This window comes from Ornithorhynchus anatinus, chromosome 5, assembly GCF_004115215.2.
Source record: "Ornithorhynchus anatinus isolate Pmale09 chromosome 5, mOrnAna1.pri.v4, whole genome shotgun sequence".
Classification (NCBI taxonomy): Eukaryota; Metazoa; Chordata; class Mammalia; order Monotremata; family Ornithorhynchidae; genus Ornithorhynchus; species Ornithorhynchus anatinus.
This window is the reverse complement of record NC_041732.1, coordinates 21,801,585-21,820,953: the sequence shown is the minus strand read 5'-3', so window position 1 is coordinate 21,820,953 and position 19,369 is coordinate 21,801,585. Positions and strand designations below refer to the sequence as shown.

The following is a 19,369-nucleotide window of genomic DNA, read 5'->3' as shown; positions in this document are numbered from 1 at the left end:
GAGGTGACTGGTGACCTTTGAGAGGGCGGTTTCGGTGGAGTGGAGGGGACGGAAGCCAGATTCGAGGGGGTCCAGGAGAGAGTCGAAGGAGAGGAGTTCAAGGCAGCTCCAGGAGTTTGGAAAGGAAGGGTAGGAGGGAGTTGGAGTGATAACTGGAGGGAGCAGTGGGGTCAAGGAAGGGTCTTTTTTAGGATGGGGGAGACCTGGGCACGTTTGAAGGCAGAGGGGAAGAAGCCGTTGGAGAGTGAGAGGTGGAAGGTGGAAGTTGAGGAGGGCAGGGGTGAGAGTCTTTATAAGGCGGGAGAGAATGGGGTCTGAAGCGCATGTGGAGGGGGTGGCACTTGGGAGGAGATCTCCTCTGAAGATACTGCCGGGAAGGATGGGAAAGTAGAAGAGGAGGTGAAGAGGAGGGGGATGGAGGAAGGGGAGGGGTGATTCTGGGGAGCTCCGATCTGATGGTGTTAAGTGGCCAGATCGTGGGGGGTGAGGGGTGGGAGAGAGGGAGGAACAGGGGGCCTGAGGAGGGAGTTAAATGTCCGGAACAGCTGACAGGGGTGATGGGCGTGGGTGTCAATAAGGGAAGAGAAATAGTTTTGCCGGGCAGAGGAGAGGGCAGAGTTAAGGCAAGAAAGGACAAACTTAAAGAGGACAAAGTTGGCCTGGTGTTTAGATCTCCGCCGGCAGCGTTCAGCGGCTCGAGCGTAAGAGTGAAGGAGGCGGACAGTGGAGGGGATCCAGGGTTGTGGGTTAGTGGTGCGAGAGTGACAAAGGGATGGGGGACCGAGTGAGTTGAGTAGACAGAGTGGACTTGAGAGCCTCTATTTGGTCATCAAGAGTGGGCAGGAAGGCTAGGCGGAATGTGATGTGCTGAGAGAGATGATGGGGTTGAGAGAGCGGAGGTATCTGTGGGGGCGTAATACAGATTTACGGGGAGGAGGCAAGTGCGAAGACTGTGGTCAGAGAGAGGGATTTCAGAGTTGGTGAGGGTGGAGATTGTTCTCTCAGTGAGCCAGCAGCCTCAGGGGCTTGGATTAGCCCAGGGCTCCCGGTCAAGGCGGCAACCATCCCCCCAAGAGGGGCCCTCAGGTAGGTCAGCTAATCATCTCTCAAGTCGAGGGGAGGTTTCAGGTACTGAAACGGGACCTGACTCATGCCTATCATCGAGGGCATTTGCAGTGTGCAGAGCACTGTCCTGGACCCCTGGAGACACGCAACAGAGGTAATGAAACACGTGACCGCTGCTCTCGAGGAGCGTCAATCAAATGGGGGGCATAAACAGATGGAGAGCTTCCAAAATGCGTTAAGGGAAAGGGGCAGAGCAGAGATGCAAATGATAAAAACCCAAAGGAGCAAGTAAATAACTAAAGAAATACATCAGCGGGAGGGTAAAGGTGGCTGGCGTGACCAAGAGGATTAATCATGGAAGGCCACTGGGAGGAGGTGGTATTTCAGGAGGGATCTGGGGGTGGGGAAGGGATTTTAATGCTAGGACTCAGAATCTCTTCCCTAACCCTTCCTACCAGGAAATAACCAATTTCCAGAGTACGCTTATTAGATCTGGGTCCTCAGGGAAATGAGCCCCTCGGCCCCCGACACCAGCCCCACCAGTGTAAGGTCGGGGATTTCGTTCATTCAGTCGTATTTACTGAGTGCTTACTAGGTGCAAAGCACTGTCCTAAGCGCTTGAGAGAGTACAATATAACAACAGATACACCCCTGCTCACAATGAGCTCACAGTGCTCACAGAGGGGGAGACAAACATTAATATAAATAGATAAATAAATTACAGATATATACATCTACTCGTGTCTGCCCGGCTCAGGACCCAAAGAGCTCGGCTAGACAGAAAACAGAGCCAAGTCCAAGAGTGCACTTTTTGTCAGGAATCCTGAAGGGAATTGGATTCTCGAGGCGACGGTGCTCTGCACACAGTAAGCGCTCAATCAGTACGACTGACTGCCTGAATGAATGAACAGGGGATTAGGATTTCTTGGTTTTTTGGTAAATTTAAAGAGGATTCTCAAGGATATTCTGTAGGGGGAAGACTCCACAGAGAGTCACTGCCCATGGGAGACCCTGGTCCCTGCCGATGAACTGTCAAGTTTAGGACGGGGAGGAGGGGTGTGAGAGAAGGAGGCAAGTGAGAAGACTGTGGTCAGAGAGAGGGATTGGTCTGAAGCTACAGAGCACCGAGATGGTCTCTTCTCGGAGGCACCAAGCGTGGAACGCCGTCTGAGAGTTCCTGAACCATGGACCTCCAAAGTCACGGTATTCCGAACGATTCCGGTGGCCTCTGGGAATTCTCAGTGGCCTCGATTCTGATCGATCAGTGATATCTACTGAACACCTACCGTACACGCCAACCGTACCCCGCACTGAGTGCTTGATTCGGATGTGACGCCAGGCGGACGGCCGTGTTCTTCCTAAGCGTTTTGGAAGAGGCCCACAGAGCGCAGCATTCAGAATGTCAGAACTTCCACCTCTGACGGTTTAGAGGGGTTAAAATCCCACCGGAATGCAAATGAGAAGCAAACTCCTCTACGGTTATCGGCGTGTCCCAACTCCACCTTTATCTGAAGCCCTTTGGTGGGCTTAATAAACTCACTCACGCAAAGGACCCGAACCAGCTGGCGAATAGAGAAAAAGCCCATTGGTTTACCTCGATCCCTCTTATTAAACATGTGAATTATCACATCGAGGGAAAATACAGTTGAGTCTTGGGTAGCTAAGAGATAAGCCCAAGGAGATGCCAGGACAGGGTGGTGAAAAGGGAGGCAGAGGCTATCACTGGACACTTGTGAAATGAGCAGGAGAGGGTAAGAAAGGAAGAAGAAAACAGAATTTACCTGAACATTGATGTGAGGCGGCTTACGTGCCTCAGGTCCCATCTGAGCAAACGAAATCACAAAGAACAGAAACATTTCCATAAGTATATATTTTCACCGTAATGATAATTATTATTCCTAAAGTGTGTTGAGCATTTACAAAATAATATTAATTGCGGCATTTAAGTGCTTATTACGTGAATAGGAACGTGTCTGCTAATTCTGTCGTATTGTACTCTCCCAAGTGCTTAGCCCAGTGCACACGATAAGTGCTAAATAAATATCACCGATTGATCGAAATGTGCCAAGCACTGTATTAAGCTCTGGGGTAGATACAAGATAATCAGGTCCCACATGGGGCTCATAGTCTAAGGAGGAAGAATAGGCATTGACTCCCCGTTTTGCAGATGAGGGAACTGAAGCTTAGAAGTTAAGTGATGTGCCCAAGGTCACACGGCAGTTGAGTGGTGAAGCCGGGGTGGGCAGGGAATCTTTCTGTTTATTGTTAGATTGTACTCTACCCAGCGCTCAATACAGTGCTCTGCACACGGTAAGCGCTCAAAAAATACGACTGAATGAATGAACAAACTGCGCACAGACCCGATCCCTCAGGGATCAATCAATCAGTGGCATTTATTTATTTTTAATGATATCTAATGATAATAATAATGGTATCTGTTAGGGCTTACTCTGTGCCAGGCACTTCACTGAGCGCTGGGGTAGATGCAAGATTATCAGTTTGGACCCAATCCCCGTCCCACATGGTGCTCACAGTCTCACTCCCCATTATATAGACGAGGTAACTGAGGCACAGAGACGTGAAGTGACAAGCCCAAGGTCACCCGGCAGTCAAGTGGCAGAGTCAGGATTAGAACCCAGGTCCGCCTGACTCTCAGGCCCACGCTCTATCCACTCGGCCGCACGCTTACTATGCGCAGACGCATACGACGCAACAGAATTAGCAGACACGATGAAACCATAACCCAGCCACGGCCAGATCCGCAAAATAAAAAAAATCAGTGGGACGCTGGGGGTCGAGGAGCGGACCTTCAGGCTCCTCTTAGCTCGGAATTCATTCAATAGTATTTAGCGAGCGCTTACTATGTGCAGAACACTGTACTAAGCACTTGGAATGGACAAATCGGCAACAGATAGAGACAGTCGCTGCCCACTGATGGGCTTACGGTCTCCCAAGTGTAGGCACAGTCACCGCTACAGCTTTGCAGGCATTTCATAGGATGAAGAGACGGACTCACCTGCCAGAACAGAGGGTGCTTATCACCTGCTTCTTACAATCTTCTCCATTCGGCTCACCTACAGATACAAAGCGGGTTGAGGAACGAACGGGCTTGAACATGTGGAGGGACAGAAAGAGAGGGAGACAGGGAGAGGAAGAAGGAGGCAGAGGGAGAGAGAGAGGGCGCACGCGCTCAAGAGAAAGACGCACCCTGGATATGGGAGAAAGTTACCTTTTTCGTCATCCAGATTTTCTTTCGTCGAAGCCAGGGTGTTGAGGATAAGGGGGAATAATTCCAAAGATTTCCCATTTATCAAACTGCCTTCTCGGATGGCGCCTACAAACTTATTGGTTATCTGAACCAGTGAGGAAGTAGGGAAGTTGTGAACCTGAGGGACCGCAGGACAAAGATCAGGTCAAATGGTCGATCGGGCCGTCCCAGAGGCAGTTTGGCATTTCTTCCGCCGGACGGCACTTTTCCCCAGACTAACAGGTGGGGGAATAGACTCGAGTCACTCTCAAATGGTCATTCCTGCTTTGTTTGCAAACGAGGAGCGGCACTGTCCCTAGGAGTCAGGCCTCCCTAGCCCCATGCCCGCACCCGCCACCTTTACTGGCCTTCTCAACTGGGCATCTCTGCAAGGACACGAAAAGTAATCAACCAATTGTTCCTCATGCTGAAGAGCAGCATGACCTACTGGAAAAAGCCCGGGCCTGGATGTCAGAGGGCTTGAGTTTTAATCCTGGCTCCGCCACGTGCCTGCTGTGTGACCTTGGGCAAATCACTTCACTTCTCCGTGCCTCGGTTGCCTCATCTGAACAACGGGGATTCAATCCCCGTTCCTCAGTTATCTCATCTGTAAAATGGTGACTGAGGCTGTGAGCCCCACGTGGGCCAGGGACTGTGTCCAACTCGATTTGCTTGTATCAACCCCAGAGATTAGGACAGTGCCTGGCACACAGTAAGCGCTTAATAAATACCATAATAATAATTGATAATTACTTAGACGGTGAGCCCTGTGTGGGACAGGGACTGTGACTGCCCTGACGATCTTGTATCTTCCCCAGAGCTTAAAATGGTGCTTGATACATAGTAAGCGTTTGACAGATACCACAGTTATTATTATCGTGTGGGGATATAACTGGGTCAAGACGGCACAAGCCATGCTGGAATCAATCACTGGTGTTTATTAAGCACTTCCTATGTGCAGAGCACTGTACTAAGCGCTTGGGAGAGTCCAATACAACAGAATTGGCAGACACATTCCCTGCCCATAACAAGCTTACAGTCCAGAGGGGGAGACAGACATTAACACGCAAAAACTAATAATTTATAATATATAATTTAAAGAACGCCCAGAAAGCTTCCAAAACGCCCGTCCTCTTTTCAAACCATAATCCCATGAGAGACTTTGCTTGGAGGGCTTTGGGGGACCCTACCTCGACCATCAGTATCCCCATGATCTCCGATCCCACATCCTTGGTCAGGTCCCCCGACTCCACTAACTGGAGGCAGCACTTGTAGACGTCGATTCTGCGAAGGATTCCAGCCTCTTGGCAGCATGGGGATCCTTGTTGTTTCAGAAAAAGCAGAGCAGAAACAAGAAAATAGTGGCTGGCACATAGTAAGCACTTGAACCATACCTTAAACACCCCCCGCCCAACCAGAGGAGCAGAGGAGGGGAGCGGGGCAGGGCGTGGGGCGACCTGAAGGACCCAGGGAGGGGGGCCGTCAATCATCACGAGCGAGCGCGCGCGCGCGGCCCGGGCCCTGGGGTTCCCCTCCTATCCCCCACCTTGCCCCGGCCCCGAGGCGACGGCCACCTCTGCTTAGAGAAACGGCGGGGCTTCATGGAAACTGCCCGGGTCTGGGACTCGGAGGTCGTGGGTTGTAATCTCACCTCCGCCATGTGACTTTGGGTAAGTCACTTCACTTCTCTGGGCCTCAGTGACCTCATCTGTCAAATGGGGATGAAGACTGTCAGCCCCACCTGGGACAACCTGATAATCTTGAATCTCCCCCAGCACTTAGAACAGTGCTTGACACATAGTAAGCGCCTACCAAATACCATCGTTGTTGTTGTTGTTCTAACAGGCCGCGGTGGGCGGCGCCCGGGGCCGGAGGCCAGCAGGCCCTGGCTTCTAACGCCGCCTCCTTGTCTGCTCTGTCACTTCAGGCAAGGCGCTACGCTCCTCTGAGCCTCCTTTCCCTCAATCAATCGATCCTATTTATTGGGCGCCTGTTGAGTGCAGGGAACTGGACTGAGCGCTTGGGAGAGTACCAACACAACAATATACAAGACACGTTGCCCGCCACTGTCTGGGTCCAAATGATTAGCTTGTTAGCAGTTCTGTACACATACCAAGCACGTAGTACAGTGCTTTGCACACAGTAGGCTCTCAATAAATCCGACTGAATGAGTGAATGAATTTTTACACTTTATTACTTTAGTTTAGACTGGGAGCCCGTCGTTGGGCAGGGATTGTCACTATCCATTGCCAAACTGTACGTTCCCAGCGCTTGGTACAGTGCTCTGCACATAGTAAGCACTCAATACATATGACTGAATGAACTACTAATGTAGAACCAAGGGATTTGGGGAAATTCAGCACGCCACAGCAAGTTCAGAAGAGTGGTGGGGGGAGACAGGGAGGGGGAGAAGTTACTGAAATTTTCTACCCATCCCTCCCAGCCTGTAGATCTGACTACATCGCTCCCCAGGGCACAGCATCTTTAAAGATTGCTTGAGTTGGTTGCTCCTGAAAAATTTCCAATTAAGCACCTGAAATATTACCATTTGTTTATGGCTGGAGAGAATAATAATATCGTGAATCTGTATGGCATTTTTTCCCCCAATTACCTCATTTTTTCCTCACAACATCATTTTGGGCGTAAGACCTGGGAGACTTCAACATACACAAGGATGCATGCGGGGACTCCCTGCCGCCCGCCTTCTATCACTCCTTGACTCTGCCAACCTTCTGCTCCACCCCACCTCACCCACTCGGACGCACCCTCGATCTAATCATCTCTTACTGCTGCACAATCTCCCCCTCACCAACTCTGAAATTCCTCTCTCTGACTACAACCTTCTCACTTGCCTCCTCTCTCACACCCCACCTCCCTGTAAATCTGCATTACTCCCCCACAGAGACCTCCGCTCTCTCGACCCCATCCATATCTCTCAGCGCCTCACACCCCACCTAGCCTCCCTACCCACTCTACCCACTCTGGATGACCAAATACATGCTCTCAACTCCACCCTCTCTACTTAACTCACTCACTCCCCTCTCTAGTTAACTCACTCACTCCCCTCTCCCTCACACCACTAACCCACAGCCCTGGATCAACTCCACTGTCCACCTCCTTTGCTCTTATGCTCGGGCCTCTGAATGCTGCTGGCAGAAATCTAAATACCAGGTCAAACTTGTCCACTTTAGGTTTATCCTTTCTTGCCTTAACTCTGCCCTCTCCTGTCAGGCAAAACTATTTCTCTTCCCTTATTGACACCCATGCTCATCACCCTCATCAACTGTTCCAGACATTTAACACCCTCCTCAGACCCCCGTTCTTCCCCCTCCCCATCCCTTACCCCCAGCAATCTGGCCACCGACTTCATTAGGAAAATTAACACCATCACTTCTGAGCTCCCCAAAGTCACCCCTCCCCCTCCTCCATCCCCGCTCCTCTCAACCCCCTCTTCTACTTTCCTATCCTTCCCTGCAGTATCATCAGAGGAGCTCTCCTTCCTCCTCTCAAGTGCCACCCCCTCCACCTGCGCTTCAGACCCCGTTCCCTCCCACCTTATAAAAACTCTCGCCCCTTCCCTCCTCTTCTCCTTAACTTCCATCTTCAACTGCTCGCTCTCCAATGCTTCTTGCCTTCTGCCTTCAAACATGCCCACATCTCCTCCATCCTAAAAAAACCCTCCCTTGACCCCACAGCCCCCTCCAGTTATCGCCCCATCTTCCTCCTACCTTTCCTTTCCAAAATCCTAGAACGCGTCCTCTACACTCGCTGCCTCGAATTCCTCAACTCCGACTCTCTCCTGGACCCCCTCCAATCTGGCTTCCGTCCCCTCCACTCCACAGAAAGCGCCCTCTCAAAGGTCACTAATGACCTCTTTCTTGCCAAATCCAACGGCTCCTACTCTGTCCCGATCCTCCTCGACCTCTCAGCTGCCTTTGACATTGTCGACCATCCCCTTCTCCTCAACATGCTATCCAACCTCGGCTTCATGGATTCCGTCCTCTCCTGGTTCTCCTCTTATCTCTCTGGCCGTTCATTCTCGGTTCTCCTTCGCGGGCTCCTCCTCCCCCTCCCATCCACTAACTGTAGGGACTCCTCAAAGGTCAGTTCTTGGTCCCCTTCTGTTCTCCATCTATACTCACTCCCTTGGTGAACTCATTAGCTCCCACGGCTTCAACTATCATCTCTCCACGAATGACACCCTAATCTGCATCTCCTCCCCTCTTCTCTCTCCCTCCCTTCAGGCTCACATCTCCTCCTGCCTTTAGGACATCTCCACTTGGATGACCTCCCTCCACCTAAAACTCACCATGCCCGAGACTGAGCTCCTTATCTTCCCTCCCAAACCTTGTCCTCTCCCTGACCTTCCCATTTTACAAGCCCGCAACCTTGGTGTCCTCCTTGACTCTGCTCTCTCATTCACCCCTCACATCCAATCCGTCACCAAAATCTGCCGGTCTCACCTTGGCAACATCGTCAAGATCCGCCCTTTCCTCTCCATCCAAACCGCTAACACATTAGTACAATCACTCACCGTATCCCGACTGGATTACTGCATCAGCCTCTTTTCTGATCTCCCAACCTCCTGCCATCCCCCTTTCAGTCTATACTTCACTCTGCTGCCCCGATTATCCCTCTCAACCTCCATATCCAGCAAAAACTCCTCACTATTGGCTTTCAAAGATCTCCATCACTTTGTCTCTTCTTACCTCACCTCTCTTCTCTCCTTCTGCATCCCAGCCTACACACTCCGCTTCTGTGGTATTAATCTTTTCACTTTGCCTCGTTCTCGCCTATCCCACCGTCCATCCCTGTCCCGCGTCTTACCTCTGGCCTAGAACGCCCTCCCTCCTCAAATCCGCCAAACTAGCACACTGACCTCGTTTCAAAGCCCTACTGAAAGCTCACCTCCTCCAGGAGGCCTTCCAAGACTGAGCCCCCCTTTTCCTCTGCTCCCCCTCCCTTCCCCATCACCCTGACTCGCTTCCTTTGCTCGACCACCCCATCCCGCAGCACTTTTGTATATATGTGCATATCTATAATTCTATTTATTTATAATTAATGCTTGTACTTGTTTTAATGTGCATATATCTACAAATATATTTATTTACATTGATGCTTGTTTGTTTTGATGTCTGTCAGCCCTCTTCTAGATTGTGAGCTGCTCTGGGCAGGGATTGTCTTTCTTTGTTGCTGAATTGTACTTTCCAAGTGCTTAGTACAGTGCTCTGCACGCAGTAAGCGCTCAACAAATATGACTGAATGACTGAATGACTGAATGAATGAATGAGAAGCAAATAATAATATTCCCATTTTACAGGTGAGGAACAGAAGCAAAGAAAGGTTAGGTGATTTTCCAGAAATTCACAGAGAACGCGAAGAGCAGAGATCATCATCTTCATAATATTTATTGAACAGCTACTGTGTATGAAGTTGACTTATTGGAAAGAACCCGGGCCTAAGAATCAGACAACCTGGATTCTAATCCCAATTTTGCTACTTGCCTGCTGTGTGACTTTTGGCAAGTCAGTAACTTCTCTTTGCCTCAGTTTCCTCGTCTGTAAAATGGGGATTAAAGTACCTGTTCTTCCTTCTACCTAGATTGAGAAGCAGGGTGGTCTAGTGGATGAAGCACAGGCCTGGGAATCAGAAGGACCTGGGTTCTAATCTCAGCTCCACCAGTTATCTGCTGTGTGACCTTGGGCAAATCACTTAACTTCTCTGGGCCTCAGTTACCTCATCTGTAAAACGGGGATTAAGGCTGTGAGCCCCATGTGGAACAGGGACTGGGTCTAACCTGATCAACCTGCATCTATCCCAGTGCTTAGTAGAGAGCTTAGCACATAGTAGGTGCTTAACAAATACAATTAAAAAACAAAAACAAACCCAAAACTGTGAACCCCATGTGGGATAGGGAGTTTGATCTTATTATTTCTACCTACCCCAGTGCTTGGCACATAATAAGCACTTAAAAAATACCATTATTATCATTATTAGTGTTGCTGTGGTTACTAAGCACTTGGGAGAGTATAATGAAACTGTTGCCCTCCGAGCGCTTACAACCTAATGGAAGGGACGGACAGAAATTATTCACAAATGATTGGGAGCAAGAAGACGATCCCAGGAACAACAGAAGAGAGTAGACATTTTTCAGTAAGAAAATATTTAGAATAATTTTGGCAACTGTTAATGGCTTACTATGTGCCGAGCACTGTCCTAAGAGCTGGGATAGATATAAGAGAATCAGGTCAGACACGATCCCTGTGCCACTTGGGCCACACAGTCTAAGAGGGAGGGAGAACAGGGATTTCATCTATAATTTACCAAACCAGGAAGATGTGGACGCGGTGAACGTGGAATTGTCATTCACCAAATCTCACAGCACAGGTGAGGGGCTCCCATTGAAGTATGAAGGTGGTAGGGTCCAAGCTAACAAAAGGAAACATGAGGGGCAGTGTGGCCTAGTGGAAAGAGCCCGGGCCTGGGAGTCAAAGGCCCTGGGTTCTAATCCCGGCTCTGCTACCTGCCTGCTGTGTGCCCTTGAGTCAATCACGTCACTTCTCTGGGCCTCACTTAGCCTCATCTATAAAATGGGGATTCAATCCCTGTTCTCCCTCCTACTAGGACTGTGAGCCCCATCTGGGGCGACCCCAGCGCTCAGAACAGTGCTTGTCACCTAGTAAGCGCTTAACAGGTACTATCATCATTCTAATTACCATCGGGCTCAGGTTTACTTCGTTGACTATAGGGAGGGTCGTGAGCTAAGGCTACATCCAAGAGGGGAGGAAAGGGGCAGGGAATACAGGCTTAGCCTATGCAAACTCAGACAGGAAAGGGAAGCCTCTAATCCTCCTCTTTCCCCTCCCAAGCTTTTCAGGAAGTGGGGCTCTTACCTTTGAAGACGGCTTTGAGGAGGGCTCCGACCTGCTTTCCTTTTATCGCCTGATTCCGGAGGAACTCACCTAACTGAAGTCGGTACGAAAAGGCGGTAAATTATGGATAGTATTAAGCTCTTGAACCTTTACTAAGCTCTTTTCCCAAACAGATTCGGGGATCGGGACCGGATCCCTGTCAGAAAAGACCAAGATTACCAGATGAGGTGAGTTTTCTTTTAATGGGATGGTGGAGTAAACTGGAAGGCTATGTTGTCTGAATCAACTAATCCACAATCCCAGCCAATGGATTGGCAAGTCGCTCTCGGTCCCGGATATTTCAGAGAAACCCAACTGGGGAGAAGGGCTCTCAGTCCCACTCGGGCCCTGGATGTGGCCTAGATCCTCCCCCTCCAGATTGGAAGCTCGCTGTGGGCAAGGCATGTGTCTACCAACTCCGTGGCATCGGACTCTCCCAAGCGCTTAGTACAGCGTTCTGCACACCATAAGAGCTCAATAAATACCGCTGATGATGAGGAAGGCAGTCCTGTGGATGAATGAAGTCAATCAGTAGTATTTACTGAGCTCCTACTGTGCAGAGAGTGCCGTACCAAGCCCTTGCAAGAGTTGGTAGGCACAATCTCCGTAGGCAATCACAATATAATCAAGACATAGAGCTCCTCTCTCTAGACTGTAAGTTCCTTGCGGGCAGGGAACGTACCTACAAACTGTTATATTCTCTCAAGTGCTTAGTACAGTGCTCTACACAGAGTAAGTGCTCAATGACTGAACTATACCAGTGCTTAGAACAGTGCTCGGCACATAGTAAGCGCTTAACAAATGCCATTATATATATATTATTATAGATCAAAATCTCACTAGCTTTAGGCTAGGCAATTACTAATACTTCGGTTCATTCATTCATTCATTCATTCATGCGGTTCAATAAATCCGGTTCATTCGTTCAATCCTATTTATTGAGCGCTGACTGTGTGCAGAGCACTGTACTAAGCGCTTGGAAAGTACAATACAGCAACAAAGAGAGATGATCCTTGCCCACACCAGGCTTACAGTCTAGAGGGGAGGAAACAGACATCAAAACAAGTAGACATCAGTATATATAAATAGAATTATATATATACATATGTATATATGTAAGTGCTGTGGGGAGAGCAAAGGGAGCGAGTCGAGATGACACGGCAGGGGAGGGGGAGCTGAGAAAAAGGGGGCTTAGTCTGGGAAGGCCTCCTGGAGGAGGTGCGCCTTCACTAGGGCTTTGTTTGGCGGATTTGAGGAGGGAGGGCATTCCAGGCCAGAGATAGGGGTCAGCGGCGAGACAGGAGAGATTAAGGCACAGAAGGTTAGCACCAGAGGAGCGGAATGTGCGGGCTGGGATGTAGAAGGAGAGAAAAGAGATGAGATAGGAGGGGGCAAGGTGAGGGAGGGCTCTGAAGCCAATAGTGAGGAGTTTTTGCTTGATAGATACGGAGGTTGATAGGAGATTTTTGAGGAGGGGGCTGACACGCCCTGAGTGTTTCTGTAGAAAGATAATCTGGGCAGCAGAGTGAAGTATAGACCGAAGTGGGGACAGGCAGGAGGTTGGGAGGTCAGAAAGGAGGCTGATGCAGTACTCCAGTCAGGATAGGATGAGTGACTGCACTAATGTGGTAGTTGCTTGGATGGAGAGGAAAGGGAGGATCTTGGCGATGCTGTGAGGGTGAGACCGACTGGATTTGGTGACAGATTGGATAGGTGGGATTGAATGAGAGAGCGGAAGTCAAGGACGTCACCGAGATTATGGGCTTGTGAGATGGGAAGGATGGTTGTGCCGTCTACAGTGACGGGAAAGTTCGCGAGAGGACAGGGTTTGGGAGGGAAGATAAGGAGCTCAGTCTTGGACATGTTGAGTTTTAGGTGGCGGGAGGACATCCAGGTGGAGACGTCCTGAAGGGAGGAGGAGGTGCGAGCCTGGAGGGAGGGAGAGGGAACGGGGAGGAGATGTAGATTTGGGTGTCATCCACATAGAGATGATAGCTGAAGCCGTAAGAGCGAATGCGTTCTCCCAGGGAGTGTAGATGGTTCTGAACAGGAAACACAGCGTGTGCTCTCCACAGGCCTGGAAGTCAGAAGGTCCTGGGTACTAATCCCGGCTCCTTCACCTGTCCGCTGTGTGACCTTGGGCAAGTCACTTGGCTTCTCGGTGTTTCACGTTGCCTCGTTTGTAAAATGTGGATTGAGAGCCCTAGGTAGGACAAATTTTTATCTACCCTAATGCTTAGAACAGTGCTTGATGCATAGGAAGTGCTTAAATACCATAAAAATAAAAACAAAAAAACAAGGGATGGTTATAGGTCATAGAACCAATTTCAACCATCTGGGGGCTCCTCCTGGAAGCTCTCCTTAGGCCAAACATCAAGCCTTGCAGATTTCTTATTTCTCAAATACACCTTTATCAGTCAATCGTTTGTAGTCGATCAATGGTATTTATTGAGCACTTACTGTGTGTATAGCACAGTACTAAGTGCTTGAGAGAGTACAATGCAACAGAGTTGATAGGCACATTCCCTACCCACAGTGAGCTCAGAGTTAATCAATGAGAGCGCTTGGGAGAGTACAACATAATTTAGTTGCTAGACATGTTCCCTGCTCGCATGAGTTTACGGTCTGGAGGGGGAGACTGCATATAAATATTATATTGATGCATAGACATAAATATAAATATAATACAGATATGTACAAAAGAGCTGTGGAGCCGAGGAAAGGATGAATAAAAGAAGCAGCGTAGCTCAGTGGAAAGAGCCCGGGCTTGGGAGTGAGAGGTCAAGGATTCTAATCCCGGCTCCGCCGCTCGTCAGCTGTGTGACTTCGGGCAAGTCACTTAACTTCTCTGTGCCTCGGTTACCTCATCTGCAAAATGGGGATTAAGACTGTGAGCTCCATGCGGGACAACCTGATCACCTTGTATCCTCCCCAGCGCTTAGAAGAGCGCTCGGCACATAGTACGGGCTTAACAAATACCATGATTATTATTAAAAGGTGCAAATCCAAACAAATGCTAGGTGGACGCAGAAAGGAGAGGGAGTAGGGGGAAATGAGGACTTAGAGTCAGGGAAGGCCTCTTGGAGGAGGTGTGATTTTAATAAGTCTTTGAAGGTGGGAAAGCAGGCACATTTTCTATATCAGGCTGCTTTTCCTCCTGAGCTTCTATAACCACTTCTCCCCAAAGATTATTTTACTCATGCTCTCGCCCTTGTCCTGGGGCTCATTTTAGTCATTCTTATTTAGTTGCTTGTATCTCCAGTGACATTTAGATATTTGCTAAGTACTTGAGAAAGACTTTCTCCAAAATTAGGCAAGTTGGAAAACGGTCTCACCTGGTTTTCTCTCAAGCTTTCCAGAAATTCCTGCAGTTTCTTGATCGATTTCTCTGCTGACAGAGATAAGATTTTCTGGTCCATCGTAGTTCACATCAATGGGCTGCAGGGAAAGTAAACTGGGTCAGTCAGAGAAGGACCCAGAATGAAAGAGCCAGGCAGGCCAGTTCTTTACCCACTCAAAACAGCAGTGTGACCCAGTGGAAAGAGCATGGGCCTGGGAGTCAGAGGTCCTGCGTTCTAATCCTGACTCTGCCACCTGTCTGCTGTGTGACCTTGGGCAAGTCACTTAACTTCTCTCTGCCCAAGTTACCTCCTCTGTAAAATGGGGATTAAGACAGCGAGCCTTGTGTGGGACGGGGTATGTGTTCGACTTGATTATCTCGTATCTACCCCAGTGCTTAGTACAGTGCCTGGCACATAGTAAATGCTTAACAAACACCATTAAAAAACCAAAACCTACAGATGGTTGCTTAGGATTTCCTCTCACCTTTTCAGGACTTTCTATTCAGTTCAAAGGGTCTGTGCGACTCCTGGCATTACCGAAGGGAATTACCAGGTGGTCAAACGACAGAAATGACCTCTCGGTATCCGGAACACGCACTATATGCCCCGTCACCACTTGATCAACCTCACGTCCCACCCAGCCCAGGATTCCGCCTCCAAAGCGGCGACAGGATGCTGGGGGGAGCCAAGCAGCGCCGACCTCGGATGGTGAGTCTTGGGGCACATTCCGGGGGGCCAGGCACAGCATGGCCCGGGGGGCAGCGGGCCCGGGGGGCAGTGGGCACAGGGATCGGTGGGCATGGGAAGCAGTGGACACAGGAGTCATAGGGAGTAGCGGGCAGGGGAGTCACAGGAAGCAGCGGGCACAGGGCGCAGAGTTCCCAAGGCTCACGGGGAGCAGGGGTCATAGGAAGCAGCAGGCATGGGGAGCAGAGGGCACAGGGAACAGTGGGCACAGGGAGCAGCGGGCATGGGGAGCACAGGGAACAGTGGGCTTGAGGAGCAGAGGTCATGGGGTCACAGGGAGCAGAGGGCGTGGGAGCAGTGGGCACAGTGGGCAGGGGGAGCAGCGGGCACAGGGTTCACAAGAAACACGGTGCACAGGGGGCAGTGGGCACGGGGTCACAGGGAGCAGCAGCTGTTCCGGACAGTTAACTCCTGTTCCTCCCCCTCCTCCTTCCCTCACCCCCAACGATCTGGCCACCTACTTCATTAGGAAAATTAACACCATCAGGTCTGAGCTCCCCTCCCCCTTCTCCAACCCTCTCCCCTACTTTCCCTTCCCTCAGAGGAGATCCCTCCCTCCTTGCAAGTGCCACCCCCTCCACCTGTGCTTCAGACCCCATTCCCTCTCACCTTACAAAAACTCTCACCCCTTCCCTCCTCCCCTCCTTAACTTCCATCTTCAACTGTTCGCTCTCCAACGGCTTCTTCCCCTCTGCCTTCAAACATGCCCCTGTCTCCCTCATCCTAAAAAAACCCTCCCTTGACCCCATCTCCCTCCTACCTTTCCTTTCCAAAATCTTAGAACAAGTCCTCTACACTCACTGCGTCCAATTCCTCTACTCCGACTCTCTCCTGGACCCCCTCCAATCTGGCTTCCGTCCCCTCCACTCCACAGAAAGTGCCCTCTCAAAGGTCACTAATGACCTCCTTCTTGCCAAATCCAATGGCTCCTTCTCCACCCTGATCCTCCTTGACCTCTCAGCTGCCTTTGACACTGCTGTCCATCCCCTTCTCCTCAACTCGCTAATCTCTCTGGCCGTTCATTTCAGTCTCCTTCGCGGGCTCCTCCTCCCCCTCCCATCCCCTAACTGTAGGTTCTCCTCCAGGGTCAATTCTTGGCCCTCTTCTGTTCTCCATCTACACTCACTCCCTTGGTGAACTCATTTGCTCCCACAGCTTTGACTATCATCTGTACACAGATGACACACAAATCTACATCTCCTCCCCTGTTCTCTCTTCCTCCCTCCAGGTTCTCATCTCCTCCTGCCTTCAGGACACCTCCACCTGGGTGTCCTCCCAACACCGAAAACTCAACATATCCAAGGGGTTCCCTCCCAACCCCTGTCCTCTCCCTGACTTCCCCGTCACTGTGGACGGCACTACCGTCCTTCCCGTCTCACAAGCCCGCAACTTCGGCGTCCTCCTTGACTCGGCTCTCGCATTCACCCCACACATCCAATCTGTCACCAAGACCTGCCGGTCTCACCTTGGCAACATCGTCAAGATCCGCCCTTTCCTCTCCATCCGAACCGCTACCTTGTTGGTACAGTCACTCATCGTATCCTGATTAGATTACTGCATCAGCTTCCTTTCCGATCTCCCTTCCTCCTCTCTCTCCCCGCTCCGGTCTATTCTTCACTCCGCTGCCCGGCTCATCTTCCCGCAGAAACGATCTGGGCACGTCACTCCCCTTCTTAAACAACTCCGGTGGTTGCCTATCGACCTCCGCTCCAAACAAAAACTCCTCACTCTAGGCTTTGAGGCTCTCCATCACCTTGCTCCTTCCTACCTCTCCTCCCTTCTCTCTTTCTACCGCCCACCCCGCACGCTCCGCTCCTCTGCCGCCCACTTCCTCGCCGTCCCCCGTTCTCGCCTATCCCGCCGTCGACCCCCGGGCCACGTCCTCCCGCGGTCCCGGAACGCCCTCCCTCCTCACCTCCGCCAAACTGATTCTCCTCCCCTCTTCAAAACCCTACTTAAAGCTCACCTCCTCCAGGAGGCCTTCCCAGACTGAGCCCTCCCTTTCCCTCTGCTCCTCCTCCCCTCCGCATAGCCCCGACTCCCTCCCTCTGCTCTACCCCCCTCCCCACCCCACAACATTTTTGTATATCTGTACATATTTATTATTCTATTTATTTTATTGAAGATGTGTATATATCTACAGTTCTGTTTATTTATACTGATGCTGTTGACGGCTGTCTACATGTCTTGTTTTTTTGTCTGTCTCCCCCATTCTAGACTGTGAGGTCGTTGTGGGCAGGGATTATCTCTACTTGTTGCTGAACTGTACTTTTTAAGCGCTTAGTACAGTGCTCTGCACGCAGTAAGCGCTCAATAAATACGACTGAATGAAGGAACTTGGGCCAGTCCCTTCACTTCTCTGCGCCTCAGTTACCTCATCTGTAAAATGGGGATGGAGACCGTGAGTCCCACATGGGACAGGGACTCTGTCCGACCTGATCTGCTTGTATCCACCTAAGCGCTTAGTTCAGCGCCTGTGGGTTCTAATCCCGGCTCCGCCACTCGTCTGCTGTGTGACCTTGGACAAGTCACTTCGCTTCTCTGGGCCTCAGTTCCCTCGTCTGTAAAATGGGGATCGAGACTGCGAGCCCCACGTGGGACAACCTGATTACCTTGTATCTACCCCCGCGCTTAGAACAGTGTTTGGCACATAGTAAGCGCTTAACAAACACCGCATCATTGAAGCCCGGGCTTGGGAGTCAGAGGTCATGAGTTCGAATCCCCCTCTGCCACTTGTCAGCTGTGTGACTGTGGGCAAGTCATTTCACTTCTCTGTGCCTCAGTTCCCTCATCTAAAAAATGGGGATTAACTGTGAGCCTCACGTGGGACAATCTGATGACCCTGTATCTACCCCAGCGCTTAGAACAGTGCTCTGCACATAGTAAGCGCTTAACAAATACCAACATTATTAGTAGTAGTATTACCCCAGGGCTTAGAAGAGTGCTTGGCACATAGGAAGCGCTTCACAAATACCACATCATTATTATTATTAATTACCCCAGTGCTTAGAACAGTGCTGGGCACATAGGAAGCCCTTTCCAGATACCACATCATCATCATTATTATTATTATTATTATTACTTCAGTGCTTAGACCAGTGCTGGGCACATAGGAAGCCCTTCCCAGATACCACATCATTATTATTATTATTACCCCAGCGCTTAGAACAGTGCTGGGCACATAGGAAGCGCTTCCCAGATATCCCATCATTATTATTATTATTACTATTATTACCTCAGCGCTTAGACCAGTGCTGGGCACATGGGAAGCCCTTCACCAATACCACATTATTATTATTATCATTATTACCTCAGCGCTTAGAAGAGTGCTTGGCACATAGGAAGCGCTTCCCAGATATCACATCATTATTGTTATTATTACTATCATTATTACCTCAGCGCTTAGACCAGTGCTGGGCACATGGGAAGCCCTTCACAATTACCACATCATTATTCTGATTACCTCAGCGCTTAGAAGAGTGCTGGGCACATAGGAAGCGCTTCCCAGATACCACATCATCATTATTATGATGATTATGATTACCTCAGCGCTTAGAAAAGCGCTGGGCACATAGGAAGCCCTTCACAAATACCCCATCATTATTATTCTGATTACCTCAGCGCTTAGACCAGGGCTGGGCACATAGGAAGCCTTTCACAATTACCACATGATTATTATTCTTATTATTGATTACCCCAGCGCTTAGAAGAGCGCTTGGCAGGCCGTGAGGCAGGCAGGCAGGCAGGCAGGCCGGGCGCCCGCCCCGTGGCTGCCCGCGGTCGTCCCGCAGCGCTTGGCGGAGGGCGGCGGGTCCCCTCCGCTCCGAATCTCCCGCGCTGCCGTCGTCGTCGCCGCCGCCGTTAGACGTCACTTCCGGGACCCTGGCCCGCGGCCCCGCCCCTCGTGACGCCACTTCCGTCCCCCCCCCGTCCCCCCGGCAACGGCTCCCGCCTCCGGGGCCCCGCCCCTCCCCGGATGACGTCATTCGGCCGTTCGTTCAGTCAGTCGGGTCGGTCAGGCGGGCAGGCAGGCAGTCATCCATTCATTCATTCTGTTA

General features: G+C 50.5%; 1 protein-coding gene across 2 annotated transcripts in view; it reads right to left on the bottom strand.

The window, feature by feature from the left end:
* FANCI (FA complementation group I) overlaps positions 1 to 19,153 on the bottom strand; it is a 63,633-nt gene extending 44,480 nt beyond the window's left edge. The window contains exons 1-7 of one of the 2 annotated variants that reach the window (XM_029064966.2): positions 19,007 to 19,153; positions 14,559 to 14,661; positions 11,206 to 11,278; positions 5,503 to 5,633; positions 4,295 to 4,451; positions 4,082 to 4,139; positions 2,847 to 2,888 (exon numbers count right to left, since the gene is read on the bottom strand). In XM_029064966.2, the coding sequence (XP_028920799.1) occupies positions 2,847 to 2,888; positions 4,082 to 4,139; positions 4,295 to 4,451; positions 5,503 to 5,633; positions 11,206 to 11,278; positions 14,559 to 14,642 (545 nt within the window). In that variant the 5' untranslated portion in view covers positions 14,643 to 14,661; positions 19,007 to 19,153. Of the gene's footprint in view, positions 1 to 2,846; positions 2,889 to 4,081; positions 4,140 to 4,294; positions 4,452 to 5,502; positions 5,634 to 11,205; positions 11,279 to 14,558; positions 14,662 to 18,927; positions 18,954 to 19,006 lie in introns of those variants that run through there. The other variant, XM_029064967.2, reaches the window with a different exon arrangement.
* Between the last annotated feature and the right edge of the window lie 216 nt (positions 19,154 to 19,369).